This window comes from Microtus pennsylvanicus, chromosome 3 (genome assembly GCF_037038515.1).
Source record: "Microtus pennsylvanicus isolate mMicPen1 chromosome 3, mMicPen1.hap1, whole genome shotgun sequence".
NCBI lineage: Eukaryota > Metazoa > Chordata > Mammalia > Rodentia > Cricetidae > Microtus > Microtus pennsylvanicus.
The window spans coordinates 70,047,501-70,065,408 of NC_134581.1; the positions used below are offsets into that span (position 1 = coordinate 70,047,501).

The 17,908-nt window shown below is 45.8% G+C and overlaps 3 protein-coding genes across 5 annotated transcripts in view; 1 reads left to right on the forward strand and 2 right to left on the reverse strand.

The window, feature by feature from the left end:
* Alg9 (ALG9 alpha-1,2-mannosyltransferase) overlaps nt 1-4,289 on the reverse strand; it is a 57,596-nt gene extending 53,307 nt beyond the window's left edge. Inside the window, exons 1-3 of one of the 2 annotated variants that reach the window (XR_012910025.1) lie at nt 4,053-4,289; nt 3,108-3,243; nt 897-1,031 (exon numbers count right to left, since the gene is read on the reverse strand). Coding sequence is in view for 1 of the 2 variants with exons in the window: in XM_075965938.1 (XP_075822053.1) it covers nt 897-1,031; nt 3,108-3,243; nt 4,053-4,189 (408 nt within the window). In the remaining variant the exon portion in view is untranslated. The remainder of the gene's footprint in view (nt 1-896; nt 1,032-3,107; nt 3,244-4,052) is intronic. The other variant, XM_075965938.1, reaches the window with a different exon arrangement.
* Nucleotides 4,290-4,584: 295 nt separating this feature from the next.
* Fdxacb1 (ferredoxin-fold anticodon binding domain containing 1) lies at nt 4,585-9,898 on the reverse strand. The gene is made up of 5 exons (XM_075965939.1): nt 9,727-9,898; nt 9,373-9,529; nt 7,594-7,797; nt 7,227-7,385; nt 4,585-6,776 (listed from the first exon to the last, which is right to left on the reverse strand). The coding sequence occupies exons 1-5, from the start codon at nt 9,896-9,898 to the stop codon at nt 5,603-5,605; spliced, it is 1,866 nt and encodes a 621-aa protein (XP_075822054.1). The 3' UTR covers nt 4,585-5,602.
* Nucleotides 9,899-9,923: 25 nt separating this feature from the next.
* Nucleotides 9,924-15,263, forward strand: Cfap68 (cilia and flagella associated protein 68). Of its 2 annotated transcripts, none has more exons than XM_075965942.1 (4): nt 9,924-10,313; nt 13,576-13,806; nt 14,682-14,748; nt 14,951-15,263. In XM_075965942.1, the coding sequence occupies exons 1-4, from the start codon at nt 10,269-10,271 to the stop codon at nt 15,124-15,126; spliced, it is 519 nt and encodes a 172-aa protein (XP_075822057.1). In that variant the 5' UTR covers nt 9,924-10,268; the 3' UTR covers nt 15,127-15,263. The 2 variants fall into 2 exon arrangements, with proteins under 2 accessions (XP_075822057.1, XP_075822055.1); XM_075965940.1 differs by lacking the exon at nt 9,924-10,313 and adding an exon at nt 12,481-12,644.
* The last annotated feature ends 2,645 nt before the right edge of the window (nt 15,264-17,908 follow it).

Below are 17,908 nucleotides of genomic sequence, written 5' to 3' on the forward strand. Positions count from 1 at the left end.
TAGACACACACACATGTGCTTACACAGGCCCCTCAGATCTGCAGACACACACACACACACACACACACACACACGTGCCTACACAGGCCCCTCAGATCTGCAGACACACACACACACACACGTGCTTACACAGGCCCCTCAGATCTGCAGACACACACACATACCTCTTCCCAAATTTGGCAAAAAACATAAGCCTAGTTATTCAAGTAACCGAGTAAACAAACAAACAAACAAAAGAAACCACACCAAAACATGTACTGTCAAAATTTTTAACCCTAAGCCAATGCAGCTAACTCTTAAGCACCCTACTTAAATTAGACTCTCTTAATATGCTACCCCATCACGCCTTGTACTTTTCTCCCATAAATCTACATTTTGAATTATTTAATGTTTCTCTTCTGCCATGGAACTGTAAGTTCCATGAAGGCAGACTCAGCTGGGTCACTGTTCCATCACTTAACATAATCTATACTACATGAAGGCTGCTCGATTAGTTTGTGTTGGATGGTGAGGCCGGGAGGTAGCTCAGCAGGTTGAAAGGCTTGTTGCACAAGTCTGACACCTGCGTGTGATCCAAGACATCTACAGTAGAAGGAGAGAACCAAATCCAAAAGACTGTCCTCTAACCTGCACACGGCTCGCACACCCGTAGTCTGACAGTCCAGGCCTACAGACACAGGAACTTGGGAAATGAGGGGAGAAAGCAGGAGTCCAAAAGTTCCAGACTAGTCTATGAAACACACCAAGACTCCTTCTCCAAGAAGAAAAACAAAAAGAAGAAGAGAAAAAGAAACAAATCAGCCTCTTAATCGTCAATGGGTTTTGTTCTCTTTTCAAAACTGCTCCCAGACTCGCCTGTTGACTGACGTGATTGCGATCAGGCTAGCCGTCCTTACCTTATTAGTCTGCAGGATCCGTGCATGAAATGCAGCTGGCCAGGCATGCAGCAACAGGTAAGCATACGAGCGAATGGCGTACACTGGGGAATACTCCCACGTCTGAAATCCCTTCCCATAGATGAGGTAGTGTGTCTGAAAGCAGAAACAGATGTGCTCAGGGCTGTATTAGCAGAGCCCCTCACGGGCTCACAGGTGAAGAGTCCCGTCAAAACTGTCAGACACAAAATGTTGAGAATTAACATTTGTAACTAATGAGCAAGAAAAAAACCAAATGACCTCATATTTTTAAATTAAACTAAAAATTTTACTGTTTTTTCTTAAAATAGTGTTTAATGCCGGGCAGTGGTGGTGTAGGCCTTTTAATCCCAGCAATTGGGAGGCAGAGACAGGTGGATCTTTGTGAGTTCGAGGCCAGCTTGGTCTACAAGAGCTAGTTCCAGGACAGCCAGAGCTGTTACATGCTTCAAAAATAAAAAAATAAAAATAAAAAAAAAGTTTAACTTAAACAGAAAAACTCTAAGTCTTTTGTTTTCCTTACATTCACCAAGTAAGCATCTTCCCTCTGGTTTTTGATACAAATGTGTTTGGGTAAAGGTACTTCCAAATTTTTTATACTAGAAAGTAAACAAACAATACATAAACATATAAATCAGAAATATTATGCATGCACTATTAGTAACACGCACACACAAAACAACAACAAAGAAACCTGTGGAGTCAGATTCTCTATTGGTCAAGTACACCTGAACATGAGGTGTCCTGGAGTGGCTGAGAGTCTGTGTCAGTCTATTGGAGGAAATAGATTTCCCTCTCAGCAAGTCTAAATGACAGTTCAGTTGTTAGTCTTTACCCTAGTGACTAGGTTTTCATTCATTCACTCATTTGTCTTAAAAATATAAAAAAATATATAATAAAACAAAAACTACCCCATCGAAAGTTGGACAAGACAAACCAACAGAAGGACACTCACACTTCCATATAGCAATTCATCATCAAAAACAATGTGGGCAGGAACTCACACAGGGCAGGAACCTGGAGACAGGGGCTGATGATGCAGAGGCCACAGAGGGGTGCTGCTTACTGGCTTGCTCTCCATGGTTTGCTCAGCCTGCTTTCTTATAGCCCCCAGGACCACCAGTGCAGGGATGGCAGCACCTTCAAAGGGCTGGGCCCTCTCCATCAACCACTAATTAAGAAAATGTCCTAGAGGCCTGCCTATCTCCCAGTTTTATGGAGGCATTTTCTCAACAGAGGATCCACCCTTTTCTAATGACTCTTGCTTGTGTCAAGCTGACAAAAAACAAGCCCCCACAATTATTTTGGCAAATATCAGAAGAAATAAACGTAAAAAGTTGGAAGAATATAGTTTCCCTCTAAGAAGTGGGATCTGGACAGGATGAAAACGGATAACTGTACTTCCCTCAAGTTTTGTAGTAACTGTTAGCTTTAAAACCTGGATCTACAAGTATTACTTAGACTTATAAAACCATTTAAAAGATTATTAAGTCTTACCTTTGAGTATGTCAGCTAAAGGTCACAGGCTTCAACAGTAACTAAACCAACAGTCTGGACTATTTTAAACGACCCGTTTTATTTATGTATGAGTGCATGCATGTACCTGTGTGCTATGTGTACCAGAAGAGGGCATGAGATCAAAGATCAGATCTGATCAGATATCAGAGAATGATTGATTGATTGATTGATTGATTGAGACAAAGTCTCTTTAGGTAGCCCCCCTTCTGTCCTGGAATTTGCTCTGGAGACAAGACTGGCCTTTAACTCATAAGAGATCCTCCTGCCTCAGTTTCCAGAGTGCTGTGATTAAAGGCATGCACCACCATACTGCTGTCATGATTTGGAGCTGGATTCACCTAAATTTGAACTGCTGGAATTTGAACTATAATTCTCATGACTGAGCAAGTGCTCTTAACCACAGAGCCACTCTCTAGCCCCAAATCAATGGATTTTAGGCTATAAAAGTGAAGATAGTTTATTTTAGTATTTTCACACTTGCATTTTACTTGTTTGTTAATTAGTCCTAAGTACCAAATCAAGATCACAAGCCAAATCCCAGAACCGAAGGCTAAGGATGTAGTCTAGTGGTAAAGCATTTGTCTAGCACCCCCAAGACCATGGGTTAGATCCCTAGGACTGCAGAAACTAAAAACAACCAAACACACAAAAACAACAGCTAAAGAGATCACCTACTGGTTCCCAGTAGTTGAATGTTTCATCACAGTCAGAGATGTTGCTGAGGAGAGCGGCACACAATCTTGCTGAGAGCAGACACTTGAAAGCAGTGGATCCTTCAGGAGCCCAGACTTGCCCAGCTTTATTTCCAGACCTGCCCGGAAGGAAAAGCAAAACCATTAGTGTATCGGGAAGCCTGCTAGCAAGACTAAATGCAGACAGAAAATTTAGACAAGAATGGCTAAAGGCGCCAATGCAATAAACCATTCACCTAAAAGAAGAGCTTGTCATGCGTTTTCCTTTTTTTTTTTTTTTAAAGGCGTGCGCCACCACCTACCGGCTGGTCACGCGTTTTCAATCCCACCTTCCACTTCCTGCTACTGGGGAATACACTACTTCATACACCTTGGCCTATTTCACCTGCAACACTCCCTTTCCCCTCAAGCCAATTAATTGCTCACTTGAAGGCCACAATGCTCCCTCCCCATTTCTTAACGTCACCCCTCATTAAGCCTATCTATCGCCCCCTCCTTTAAACGAATAGAGGCCTCTAATACAAAGTGCAGGTGCAGAAGACAGTTCCTTTACTGCAGCCCTGACCTACAGGCTACAGGCTTGCTGGTGTTTTCGAGGGCAGGGGAGAAAACAGCAAACGGGCTACTGGGAGAACTGGGAGAATCGAGCGGGAGGCAGCGCGGTGTAAAAGGCGTACTCTCCAGCCCGCAGCTCCCACAGAGGCTCGGCTAACTATACCAGCAGGAAGCCTGCTTAGTGTGGGCCTGAACCTGAAGCATCGCAGACCCTCGCTCCAACAATGCAGGGACCTGCGGACGGGCGAGGATCTACCCGAACCCGGACACCCCCAGGAGGGGCAGGAGGAGGTGGCCAGGCGAACCCGGCTCGCTGCGGAGACCCCGGGCCGCCCGACCTCCCGCCCGCCACGCCCTCCGGCCGCACACGCACTCCGGCCGCTGTTCCGCGCCGCCCGCCTCCCGGCTGCCCAGCAGCTCCCGCAGCTTCTCCGCCGCCGGGCCCGTGTCCCCGCCGCCGCCGCCGCCGCCGCCGCCCTTGAGGCGCTGCCGGGCCCTTCGGCTCGCCATGCCAAGCGTCGGAGAAAGGGCAGAACTCCGCACGCTAAGATTTCGGCGAGAGCGCAGACATTGCTTGGCTAGGAAACGGTGTCCGCCGAGGGACAAAAAGCCTTGACATGCGCAGAAAAGACTAAAATACTGTGTCACTGGACCAATTGGGGCGAAGGAGCGGATCAGCAGCCTGGGCTAGCCCTCCCACTTCTAACGCTGGGTGTTTCTCCCCATTTCTCAACACACCACACTTGCCAATGCTACAAAGTGTTCCGTTAAAGGGCACCGCACACCTTGCTATGTCTTGTTGAGAGGAATGGAGGCAGCCAATAACTCCGGAGAGACAAACCCGTAAGGCCAGAATTTTGAGAAGTGAGTCCAAGGAAGTCCTACGCAAAATACTCAACCAGCACTCCGGGGGCAGAGCCAGAGGTATCTCTGTGAGTTGAAACCAGCTTGGTCTACAGACCAAGTTTCAGGACCGCCAGGGCTGTTACACAGAGAAAACCTGTCTTGAAAATCCAAATAAGAATAATAAAAACGGAGGTTGATCCTATGGATCAGTTCCCATACACAGTCATTAGTTACCAAGCCCTAACATCCAGCTTCAGTAGAACTCATATGTACCTCATTCCTTTCCTGAAAAGAGAAGGCAGACAGACCCAAATGACAAGCCCGGCTCTGAGACTTGAGTTACATGAATTCGACAGTCAATGATAGAAACAGCAGTGTAAGGGATGATCGACCCACATGTGTAACACACGCAGTAAGACTCATAAACTCCGTGAGATGATACAGAGGAACTGAGAGTGTGGGAAATATATTTACAAACACGTGTGATGAGACATCCAGACTACAGCCTCTTCAGCAAAAGCACAGTGAAGTACATATGCTTGTTTTGTTTGTGCTTCAATCATTAAAAAATCATCAAAACCTGAACTACAAGGTCACCAGCCACATTAGTCTATAAGGGCATTTTTGTTTGTTTTTGGTTTAGCTCGGTTTGGTTATTAGGAACAGGACCTCGCTATATAGCCTGGGCTGGCCTCAAACACAGACCCCTGCCTGCCTCTGCCTTCTGAGGACTAGGCTCAGAAGAATGAAGCACCACCACCACCATCAGCACCAGCACCACCACCAGCACCACCAGCACAACTTCCACCACCTCCACCAGGACCAGTACCATCACCACCACCACTACACCTCGCCAGGCTGTAGGTTTAAATGATGTTCACAGACATCTTTAGGGTTCATGAACACTACTTTGGTCACACACACACACACACACAAATCTTACATACAACACATACCAAAAAACAAAAACAACAAAAATCCACAGATTCCAGAAAGGAGCAACAGCTTCAAGTTGTTCTTTTCCAACCACAAACAACATACAATGAGGGTTCCTGCTGTAGAAAGGACCTTACTAAGCTATCGAAGCGAAACATGGAGCTGTCTTTGAATCTCTGTTCTGAACCGGGACTGCATTGCTGCTGCCAGCTGTGGGCTGAGCGCCCTGTCACAAGCCTGATAGGTCAGTCTATAGCAGAGGCTGACCTGTCCAGTCTCCGGATGCTGAAAACGGCCAAGGAACTGTATGGAGATAACAGTGTCCTGGGACACTGCTCGGGCCACAGTGTGGAACTCTAGGTCAGCAAATCCTTTCTTCTCGTCTAACCAAAAACTAATATCATGCACGTAGCGTGGAGGATACAGGGAATAGCTTTTAAAGCGCTCTGTTTTCCCAGGGGCAAATCTTTTCTGGAAACGGTTATCAAAGGTCCACAACAGTCTCCAATCGGAAATATCATAGACAAGCATGGCTAACAAGTCCAAGTTTAGAGAAACACACACAAAACACTGTTGTTTATGTGAAACAATTATAGATGTGACCACAGTCCCAATAATCAGATTCTCAGTACAATCAGGGCCAAAATGAAGAGATTTCACATGAATTACATAATCCTTTCCATTTGGTTGAAGGATAAATTCCACTGAAGGGCTCAAACTGGAGCCCTCCAGCAATGTCTGAGTCAGAAGATTATCTAGAATATCCTTCAGGTGATCCAGCAGTGATGCCAGGCGGCTATCCTTCTCGTTTTTATTTAACCCAAGGATAAGCAAAGTCTCATGAAATGCTGGCATTGTGAACGGTGAAATATGGCACTTCCGATAGACAGGCCCACTGAGGATGTGCAGGGGCCCTGGGAGGAAGTCTGGTGACCGGATGACAGCTTCAGCGTGAACTAGAAGAGAAGGTCTAAGACAGAGCTTAGCCTGTTCACGGAGACCCTCCTGAGCTGCGATGCAGTCATCCCGCCCAGGACTCTTGGGAAGGGCACATTCTGAAAACAATAGGAGAACCTCTTCCATTTCCTGTGTTATTTCAGCAGTCAGGGACTCAGAATAAGAGTTATCTTCATGGAGACTAATCCAAAAGGCAGACGGGTTGCAGGTCCCAGGAGGGAGGATACTGGTGCCTCCCTGTGACAACAAAGGGAAGGAACACTTCAGTCTTCTTAAAGGAAAGTGTTTGCTCAATTCAGCAATGAGCTTCTCGTTGATGGTTCTGATAGGATGACAGGAAGATGCTTCAAGGAACCGCCTGTTTAAACACACAAAATAATTTTTCACTTATAATAAGTTATAATTGCTGGAATTAAAATCATTTGTGTAGAATGCAATCATCCTTAAACCAATCCTGAAAATAACTCATTTGTGATATAGTGAAATAGCATGTACTTTTTTTGAGATAGCATGTACATCTTTTGGTTTGGTTTGGGGCTTTTTATCTATTTATTTATATTTTATTTATTTATTTTCAGGGATGGGAGCCAATTCTGGCCTGGTGCATGCTAGGCAAGCTACTCCCAGGCCTGGAGAGTTAGCATATGGTCTAGACGTCTGCCGCCAGCCCTATACTCTATCAGCCTGGCAAGCACCCATGGCACTATCGTTAACAGTTCATGTATCATCCACTCAAAAGGTGGTGACCATTAACACGATCATGGCACAAGTAGGGACAGAAATGATTTCCAGCAAAATAAAAGATTACCTGTTCAACTTTCCTGCAAGTGCCTCTGGCTCTGTAAAGGAAAACCACTGGTCTTCCAGTCTGACCCTGAATGTTCTGGGCTGAGAGCCTTCGAAGGGTGAGCTCTGGGTGAAGATATGGTTCAAAGCACCTTCTACGTGAAATGACTTAGCCTGACTCCTGCCAAATAAATGAACAGCTTCTTTAAATTAAATATTATTTATTTACATTTTAGTTGAAGTTAAACATATGCGTATAAGTGTGTGTGTGTAAAAAGTATTCTTGAAACTAAATCAGGAAATTAGAAAGGAAAAAGTCTGCTTTTGATTTTTTTTTTATGACTTTATGCAAGAGATGGAAGAAGGTTTAGGCCTGCGGTATTACTTACCTATACCCAGTGCACTTGTATCCTGGCACGGCCTCACAGCTGAAGGGACGCACATCGCTTAAAATGAACCCTCCCAGGGCTGCCATGGCAACCACTTGCCAACTGTTGTGCCACTCTCTCTGAGGCTCATCGGCAGGAGTTCCACCTTGTCCTCTACACAGGGCCACGTGGACTTCCCCTTCCTTCGCAAGAACATCAGCACAGCTTATAGAGGACAAACATCAGAAATGTATCAGAAACCACCAAAGGAATCAGCAATATGCACATGGGTTAGCTCTGAAATAATTAAAATTCACCTTACTTGCAGAGGTCTATCTTTGGCCGGGCGGTGGTGGCGCACGCCTTTAATCCCAGCACTCGGGAGGCAGAGGCAGGTGGATCTCTGTGAGTTCGAGGCCAGCCTGGTCTACAAGAGCTAGTGCCAGGACAGGCTCCAAAGCTACAGAGAAACCCTGTCTCAAAAAAACAAAAAAAAAAAAACAAAAAAACAGAGGTCTATCTTTGCATTTTAAATATTGTGTTGCTTCCCTGTATGTCACAGAAACATCAGTGTCCAGATAATTCACCCTGCGTTGTTTCTCCCCATTAGGAAAACCTCTTATAGTTGAGGGCTGGGTTGAGCACTACATCACCGTGCATAAGGCCCTGGCTTTGATAATCACCATGCACACACATCTATACTTCAACTGCCGAATTTGAAACGCCGCCTTTGCTAAAGGTTTCTCAGACCTATAGGCCAGTGGAGCCTCCAATACCGCCAATGCAGTGTACTGGTGTAAAAGCACTATGGTAAAGCCATAATCATTGTAAGAAGCAGCTACTACAGTAGCCCCAGTTCATAGGTGCAGAAAAAGAAGTAGGTGATGCCTAAACTTGCCTACAGTTTTAGTTAGTAAAGGGTGAGCCAGCACTTGAACCCAGGCCATGTGGCTCTTAAATCCATGCTCTTCGTCATCAAACTATACTGGCTCTTACTATTTTTCATTTAAAGACATTCTGGGGGTGAGCTGGAGAGAGGATCTGGCAGCTAAGAGCACTGGTTGTTCAGAGCTCAATTGCCAGCACCCATATGTTAGCGACACCTATCAGTAACTCCAGTCCCGGGGACCCAATGCCCTCTCTGGCCTCCCTGAGCATCAGGCACACTCATGATGCACAGACAAACATGCCCACAAAGCACCTTTATATATACATTTATTTTATTTTGGTTTTTTGAGACAGGGTTTCTCTGTAGCTTTGGAGCCTGTCCTGGAACAAGCTCTTGTATCCCCGGCTGGCCTCGAACTCACAGAGATCCGCCTGTCTCTGCCTCCCGAGTGTTGGGATTAAAGGTGTGTGCCACCACCATCCCGCTAAAATATTTTTTAAACAAACAATTTGGAGCGATCAAGATGGACCAGTGGGTAATGATACTTGCCACCAAGCATGACAGCCTAAATTCTATCCCCCGGATTCACAGTGGAAGGAGAACCGACTCCTTTAAGATATCGTCTGACCTCCACACCTGTATATTACACACATACAGACAGACACTAATTAAATTTTTAAAAATAATTTTGCCTTTTTCCTCCTAAGGCCTATTTGAGCTTTTACATCTAGGGTTATATGACCCACTTTAAGACAAGATTGTGGTTTCCTCTAGGTTTTCCTTCCTTCCACGTATATCCTAGCAACTTACACACGTGTCTGTCTTATGTCCCCAACTACAAAGTTTGTGTGTGGTAACTTGGTTATGGACATCTGGAAACATTTCGCTTCCGAGGACTCGTCTTTCCTCACCTCTGGAAAAACTTGGCAAGCAATTCCCTGTTCTTAGCTACTCCCGCTTTTCGTCCACAGTGCGGAAAGTTGAAATAAATTCGATCAAAGTCTCTGTCGTGTGCCTGCAAGGCATGTGCCAGCTGGGTGCAATCCACACCAAAACGAACTTCGATACCTGGCAAAGAAAGTTGAAATGCAAACCAAAAGACATCTTAAGATCTGTAACCCAGACAAACACAGAACCCCAATCCAGCCCAGGCATGGGCACGCAGCACTTTCACGTGAGCGCCTCCAGGAGGCGCACTCACACTACCCAAGCAAGCCACACCCCCACGCCCTGGGCGGGGCCTGGCGGAGGGGTGGACCCGCTACCTCGCTCGCGCAGGCGTTGTAGGTTCTCCTGGGTCACCGGATCCCCGTCCAGATCGTCCGGGTGTTGGAGGCAGGTAGCGGTAACACTGACGCCGGGATCCAGGGTGTCGATTAGAGACGCGGTGAAGGAGAAATTCCCTTCCCCTACCAACAGGAGGCGCCGGGGAACCATGGTCTCCTCTGGCTCCCTGCCGGCGGTCTCTGGAGCGCACCTTTTGCGTCACTTCCTTCGCTTCGGCCTCGGCTCTCCACCCCCCTCCGCCCGGCACTAGTTAATGACGCATCAACAGCGTGTGGTTGTTTAGTTAAACACTCAGTGCCAATACCAGACAGCAGCAAGCCTCAGAGAGCAGTGGAGCTGTCGGCCTTGCCCCGTCACCTTCGTGCACCTCGGAAGGCTCGTTTGCATTTCAGTACAGGGACTGACCTGAGCGTCTTCGTCACACCTGCTTGAGGTCACAAACAGCCAGTCTCTGAGGGGCGAGGTGAATCCTGCGTGTTTCAGCGGCACAGGATTTTTTTGTACCTGAACTATCTCGTGAATGACTAGCTCCTGGTCTCTCAGCTGCTGCTCAACATTTCTCGAGGTGCTTGTATATCCTATTTCCAAGAAAAACAAAAAACACATTGAATGTCTGTTTTGTTCCAGGGCACTGTGAGAGCAAGTTAAGTATTTGGGTGTACTAGAAGTGGCCTGTCTACTGTCCACTGTCTGATAACAAATGCTCACCGCAAAAGAGACAACTCTAATACAATGGGGTGTGGACCCACGATGAGTGAAGGGATTCAGATCCCTACTGAAGCACACACAAGGGGGAACACTACCAAGTTGGGGAAAGGAGGAATAGATTCCCTGTGCCTGTAAGCCTGTGTTGAAAGCTAATGGGAGGCGGGGGCGGGTGGTCACTGCTTCTAAGTGAAAAGGATTAGAGTCAGAAGAAGCAATGTTTACAAAAGCATAATGAAAAAAAAAAACAGCGGTTACATTTGATTGTTCGAACACGTTAGGAGCGTGTGTAACAGGTGATACTGACGAGTTCAAAGCTGGCCAGGTCATATGGAGTGTTGTAACCATAACAGCCTAAACCTTATTCTGAGAATATAGAAAGCCACTAGAAATCCAGTGTGTCAGACAGCAGGAGGCTCATAAAGAACTTGAAGAGGTTTCAGAATGTGAAATGAAAACTTTTATAACACCCAGCTTGATGAAGTTAATTTATAGATTCGACTAGGGCTTGTTGTTCTTGGCAATCTGCCTGATAAAGCAGCCTCCAGAATAAGCAACTTTCCACCCAAAATCACATTTAAAACGAAGGCCTATCACCCTAACTTTGATGGGACGGACATGTCTGCCTGTGATTAGTGGAGAACTGCAAAACAGCCTTGAAGTAATCCATTCCCTCATAGCACTGGTGAAGGATCCCCTACTCAAGCACCCACCCTGGGCTGACCTAGCTAAAGAACACTCTAAGGATCATAAGAAGAAAAATTCTGGAGCCGGGTGGTGGTGGTGCATGCCTTTAATCCCAGTACTTGGGACACAGAGGCAGGCGGATCTCTGTGAGTTCGAGGCCAGCCTGGTCTTCAAGAGCTAGTTCCGGGACAGGCTCAGAAAACTACAGAGAAACCCTGTCTCAAAAAAAAAAAATCTGGAAGGATGCTTGAAGAATTTGCAAAGAAGCATAGGGGAAAGCAACCTGGAGACTAAAAGCTGCCATGAGTGGTCCCTGCAAGTCTGAGCAGAGACCCCAGTCAGTGCATTCAGATATCCCCTAGAGCGCCCTCTCTGGGGAACTGACGGATGCTATCACCTGTTGCTTGATTGTGACAGATGCCACAGCTTCCTTCATCAAAAATGGCCTAGGTGGCCTGGGTCTGAAAAAGCCTGGGATAAAACTGGACTCGCTGAACATAGCGGACAATGAGGACTACCGAGAACTCAAGAACAATGGCAATGGGTTTTTGATCCTAATGCACGTGGGAGCCTAGGCAGTTTGGATGCTCACCTTACTAGGCCTGGATGGAAGTGGGTGGTCCTTGGACTTCCCACAGGGCAGGGAACCCTGATTGCTCTTTGGGCTGACGAGGGAGGGGGACTTGATTGGGGGAGGGGGAGGGAAATGGGAGGCGGTGGCGGGGAGGAGGCAGAAATCTTTAATAAATAAATAAAAATTAAAAAAAAATGGCCTAGGTAACGTTAGTAACGTTGGAGTTAAAAATTCAGGTGTTCTAACAACAACAGAAGCTACTAAGAGATTTAAAATAGGAAGACATTGCCCATTTTGTTTTGTTTTCAAAAACTGCTTTCCTATGGGGATCGCTTAGACAAGAACAAGATTGATGACAAGGAAGTCAGAAAAGAAGCTGCTTGCTGCCAAGGGGACAAAAGGAGCCATCTTCCTGGAAAGGGATGGTGAAGAAGAAAAGCAGTAGACTGATTCAGAAACGGCAAGACGACGTGACTGACTGACCGAACGCCTAAAGGAAAGTCAAAAATCAGCCTTGGCTTTCTGCCTCAGACAACTGAGATGTCTGTTATTCTAGCTCTCGGGTCGGCCTCGTCTCTAAACACTGGGCACACTGGGCTTCCTGGGTCCACCTACCCAAGCCAGCATGCTGCTTGGTGACATCAGCACATGCATGCAGCTATCTTCACAAAGGTAGATGATGTGAGGGCAGTCACCTCCAATCCCACCCTTCATTGCTACACTCTTAGCTTTGCCTGTCTGTGAAGAGGCAGTTGGGTTGTGTCTCTCAAGCCATGACCATGTGTCCATGGTGATCTGTATTCCTTTGTTTGAAGAGCTGAAAGATCGGGATTGGAAAACATGGAACAGCTATGTAAGGATTACTGTTTCTCTCTGAGATACTCAAACAAGTCATTGTATTCACCATCAAGTTACACAACAATAATACAGGTATTGTCTTGCTCCTTAGCCCAGAGACCAGGCTTATTTTGTATCAACAACAACAAAAAAGCTGGGCTTTTGATTACTTGCCAAAAACGTAGATATTTTCCTTCTGGTATGTGCAAAGAACTATTGTTTGAGATGGTGGCTATTGGTTGGGAGGATATATACAACAATGAACAAAATTCAGATCCTGTTCTTAACAGGTGTGGGGTTGAGCAGATAAATGTTGCATGTTCTTGAACTTATCACGGAAAGGTATAAAGCGAACAGCGGGAAGAGAACTTCTGTGTGGGTCAAAGGAAAGTTATCTTACTTGAGCTGATCTGGAAGAGGGAGTTGTTAATCATTTATTGTGTTATCTGGCTATTCAGCGTTTCACCTCTGATTCTCTCCGTAGCAATACCTTTAGACCCTCAACTCTTACATCTTGAAATCACTCAAACATTTAGCTCAGGGCTGGAGAGATGACTCAGAGGTTAAGAGCACTGGCTGCTCATCCATAAGACCCGGGTTCAATTCCCAACACCCATATGGCAGATCACAGCTGTCTGTAGCTCCAGTTCTAGGGCATCCGATACCCCCATACAGATATACATGCAGACAAAACACCAACGCATGTGAAAGAAAATAAACACATTTTAAAGCCTGTTTAGCTCTTTGCTCGCGTGGTGTGGGGGATGCTAAAAAGGCTTTTTGTGGGACGGTGGCATTTGTAGTCAGTCATCTATCTACTACTGGTGATTGACATGCTAGGTCAATGAGTACATTCACCTGAAGAAGAAGAATCAAACCCATATCAATTGCATTTGGACAAAAGCCTAGAGTGTTAATAAGGTGTGCTTATGTTAGCACTTTGCCCTGTAAAGCAGAGATAGAAATGAATGCATTCTCTGCTCTCTGGTTGTTTAGTAAGCTTTTATGTTCTTCGTTTTTCCAGAGACAGAAACTTGTCTGCTTCCTCAGAAACCCACACTATGGCAGCCTTATTTACGCTGATGGTCATGGCGAAGTGTGGACAGATTGGAACAGCATGTCCAAGTTTTTTCAGTATGGGTGGAGATGCAGCACTAATGAGAACTCATATTCAGATCGTACTCTGATAGGCAACTGGAACCAGGAAAGATACGACCTAAAGAATATTGTAAAACCCAAACCCTTGCCCTCCCAGGTAACATAACTTTCTGTTCTTTGGTGACTTTCTGTTAGAAGGAATGCCAGCCTCCATGGGAGAGATTTATGTCCAGTATTCTGAGAGCTCAGCCTTCGGCTGGACCACCGAACCCACTTCAGTATCAAGTTGAACATTACCCATAAATTGTCAAGTGATGAGTAGGTCTCTTTTTCTCTTGCTTCGTTTGGATTTCACCTGTTAATCTTCAGAAAGACAGACTGTCTCTGACTTAGGATATCTTCTCCTCTGGGCTTGTTGTTTACCTAAGCCTTGCCCTTTAGTTTCCTATGTAATGAATGGCTAAGAAAGTCTGACAAACTAATCACAGATGAACCTCTAGTCTACCTCAAGTGACAGAGCGACCAAAGTCATGCTGCACTGTCCCTTCTGATGTTAGCTATAGACTACTAGATGATGGTGATTCCTCTTCTTTTGAAGATTTACTTAGTTTTTATGTTCATTGGTGTTTTGCCTGCCTGTATGTCTGTATGAGGGTGCTAGATCCTCTGGAACTGGAATTACAGACAGTTGTGAACTGCCATGTAGATGCTGGGAATGGAACCCAGGTCCTCTGGGAAAACAGCCACTGCTCTTAAGCACGGAGTCAGCTCTCCAGCCCCAACTACTAGGTCCTTCCTTCCTTCCTTCCTTCCTTCCTTCCTTCCTTCCTTCCTTCCTTCCTTCCTTCCTTCCTTCCTTTCTTTGACAGGATTTCTCTATGTGTAGCCCTGGCTGTCCTGGAACTTGCTCTGTAGACCAGGCTGGCCTCGAACTCATAGAGATCTGCCTCCTCTGCCTCCCAAGTGCTGTGATTAAAGGAGTGTACCACCACCGCCCAACTGTATTCCTAATCTATTGCTTTTTCTTTCTAGTTTGGACACTACTTTGAATCAACGTATGATGCAAGTTACAACAGCAAAAAGCCACAGTCAGCCCATAGTAGGTGGACTCATCTTACTAATTCTCAACTCTTCATCCAGCTTAGTTCCTGGCAGATAGAAGGGACTCAAAAGTAAACTGAATGTGTACATAAGTGAACAATTTCTCTCGTTTCCACTTTGACAGGACTCAAAAATACTTGGGAGCTCTGTTACTAAAATTCCTTGTTGACTGTGTACCTATTTTTCTTTCCTTTCCTTAGGATTTAAGCGAGAGCCTCGTTGGTTCCCCGGACACCAGCCAGAGCTGGATCTTCCTCACAACAAATGCACTGAGAAGTCAACTTTTACGAATAGCTATTCAAAGCCTCTGCCCAGTCATTACTTTTGGTGTGTATGTGATCCAAACATGGAGCAATCTGAGGATCCGAGAATCTAAGAGAGAAAAGCAGCATCATTTTTGCCTAAAGTAGACTGTAGAAAAGAACACGTTTTAAGCAGATTCAAGCTTCGCTCTTAACACAGACTGTCTAAATAAAGCACAAGACACCAAAGAACAAACAAAATCTCCATTTGTTTACTCTAACTGTCCTAGTGCGTTTTTATCAACACAAACCTAGACAGACGTGTCTGCGGAGAGGGAATTTTAATTGAGACATTACCTCCATACCATTAACCTGTAGCCAAGCCTGTAGTGAGTACATTTTCTTGATTAATGATGGATCTAGGAGGGCCTACCCCACGGGTCGGTGCCATCTGGATTCTAGAAGAAAGCAGGCTGACTAGGCCATGGAGAGCAAGCCAGTAAGCAGCACCCTCCATGGCCTCTGCATCAGCTTCCCAGCTCCAGTTTTCTAGCTTGGGCTCCTCCCTGACTCTCCTGGATGATGGACTTAAAAGATGGAAACTGAAACAAGCTCTTTCCTCCCCAAGGTGCTTTTGTTCATGGCGTTCTAGCACAGCAGTGGAAACCCCACCTAAGAATAGATACACAAGTATATATGTGATAACAATTAATAGGGGGGAAAGGTCGTTAATTTGAAAAAGAACAAGGCCAGGGCGGTGGTGGCACACGCCTTTAATCCCAGCACTCAGGAGGCAGAGGCAGGTGGATCTCTGTGAGTTCAAGGCCAGTCTGGTCTACAAGAACGAGTTCCAGGACAGGCTCCAAACAGCTACAGAGAAACCCTGTCTTGAAAAACCAACAAAAAAAAGAAAAGAAAAAAAGAAAAAAGGAGGGGTATCTGGGAAGATTTGGAGGAAGGGAAGGGGGAAATGATGTAATTATAATTTCAAGTAATAAATAATTTGTTTAAACAATCCAAGGGTTTCGTGCCTGCTGGGCAAGCACTCTGCCGACTGACATACTTCTCCAGCACTGGGCTTCACTCTTAGGAACAGGTGTGGTAGCATGTCTGACTCTCCAGCCTTTGAGAGGCTGCGACAGACACCGTGCTCAAGGCCAGCCTCAGCTCTCTCTACACAAGGAGTGAGGCTGTGGCTCCTTTGTGAGGCGCTTGTCTGGCATGCTTAGGACCCCGAGTTTGAACCCCAGTACCAGAGTGCAGCAGGGAGAGGAAAAACTAAAGCCCACTTGGAACACTCAGGAGGCGGAGGCAAGAGCACACCTGGCTGGCAGTTGGAGGCCTGCCAGTGGGGGTTACACAGCGGATTCCAGGCGAGCCTAGACTACAGACTGTGATCCTCACTTTGGGCTTTTTGAAGACGTATTTGTCTGTGCGCTATCTGTATATACACCTTCTTACCAGAAGAGGGCACCAGATCTCATTACAGATGATTCTGAGCTACCTTGTGGTTGCTGGGATTTGAACTGGGGACCTCTGGAAGAGCAGCCAGTGCTCTTAACCGCTGAGCCATCTCTCCAGCTCCTGTGTGATCCTATCTTTAGAAAAAAAAGGGGGATGTCTTTCAAATGTGTGAACATTCCTCTCTGCTTTCCGTCGGGGCAAGTATGAAAAACCTGACATAGCTTCTTTGTTGCCAGGAACATTCCTGAAGTCAGTCAGTCATAGCCTGTCCGTACTGAGTAACCCCTGCTGAGGACTGTGGGAAACAACTGCCCTACTACAGACAATATGGAGTGTGTTGATTTTATTTTGGAATGTATCTCAGGAGTACAATTTCATCTCAATTTCTGTGCCTATCCAAAGAATTATAAGGGAGAGACAGCCAGTTAACTCCTCCTCCGAGAGCACTGAGGGAATCTATTAATCAAACAAAGCTAAGCGTGCTGAACCTCGTAGATCAAGGAGTAGCAGCCTAACCCCGGGTCTTAGTGGCTCAGAAAGATGCTGGAGTGAGCTACTGATCCGAGGGAGGTCTGCGCAGCGGTGAGTGGGTAGGGTAGAAGATAACCGTGAGTAGCTAGAGTTGGTAAATGTAGGGAGGCTTTTCTTTATTGTAATATTTTGGTTTCTGGTTCAATCCCCTTACTCCAGTGATGTGTTTATACAGATACTCTTTCTTCAGGACTTCTTTGGGTAAATTATATGTATCGTGGGATTTCTCTGTTTTGACTGTATGTTCAGTACCTGGCAAGGTGTCAGAAACAAGGTGCTCTGTCTCCCTGATACTCAGGTAACAGCACATATATCATTAGACTGTCTCCAAGCAGCCCCAGCCAATCCCTACAGTACACAACAAGGTCTATTCGAACAACTGTGATTGCAGGCCATAGTGGGGTGATCTAAAAGGGAGGAACTGAGAGCCCTCGGTGCTCTCAGAGGAGGAGTGAACAACTGGCTGTCTCTCCCTTATTATTTTTTGGATAGACACAGAAATTATTGAGATGAAACTGTACTTCTGAGATATGTTCCAAAATACAGTCAATACATTTACTAGTCTCTGTACTAGGGAAGTTGTTTTTCTTTTCATAGTCCTGAGTAGGGGTTACTCAGTAAGGACAGGCTCTGTCTGACTGGCTTCGGGGATGTTCCTAGCAACATAAGAATGGAGAACTTTATACATAGATTTTTATCTTGCAGACTCCGTTGAACTCTGTTTTTCTGGCGTTCGTGTCTTTGTTTTGTCAGATTATATCTTTTTAAATGACAGTTCTGTCTCTAACTTTGCAACTTTTACGTCCGTTCTAATGTGACATTGGTCAGAGTCTGGAGAGCAGAGTCCAGTATCAGGTGTGATCGCGGCCCCCCTCATCTTGCTCAGCATATCAACCAGAATGTGTTTAAATTCTCTTGGGC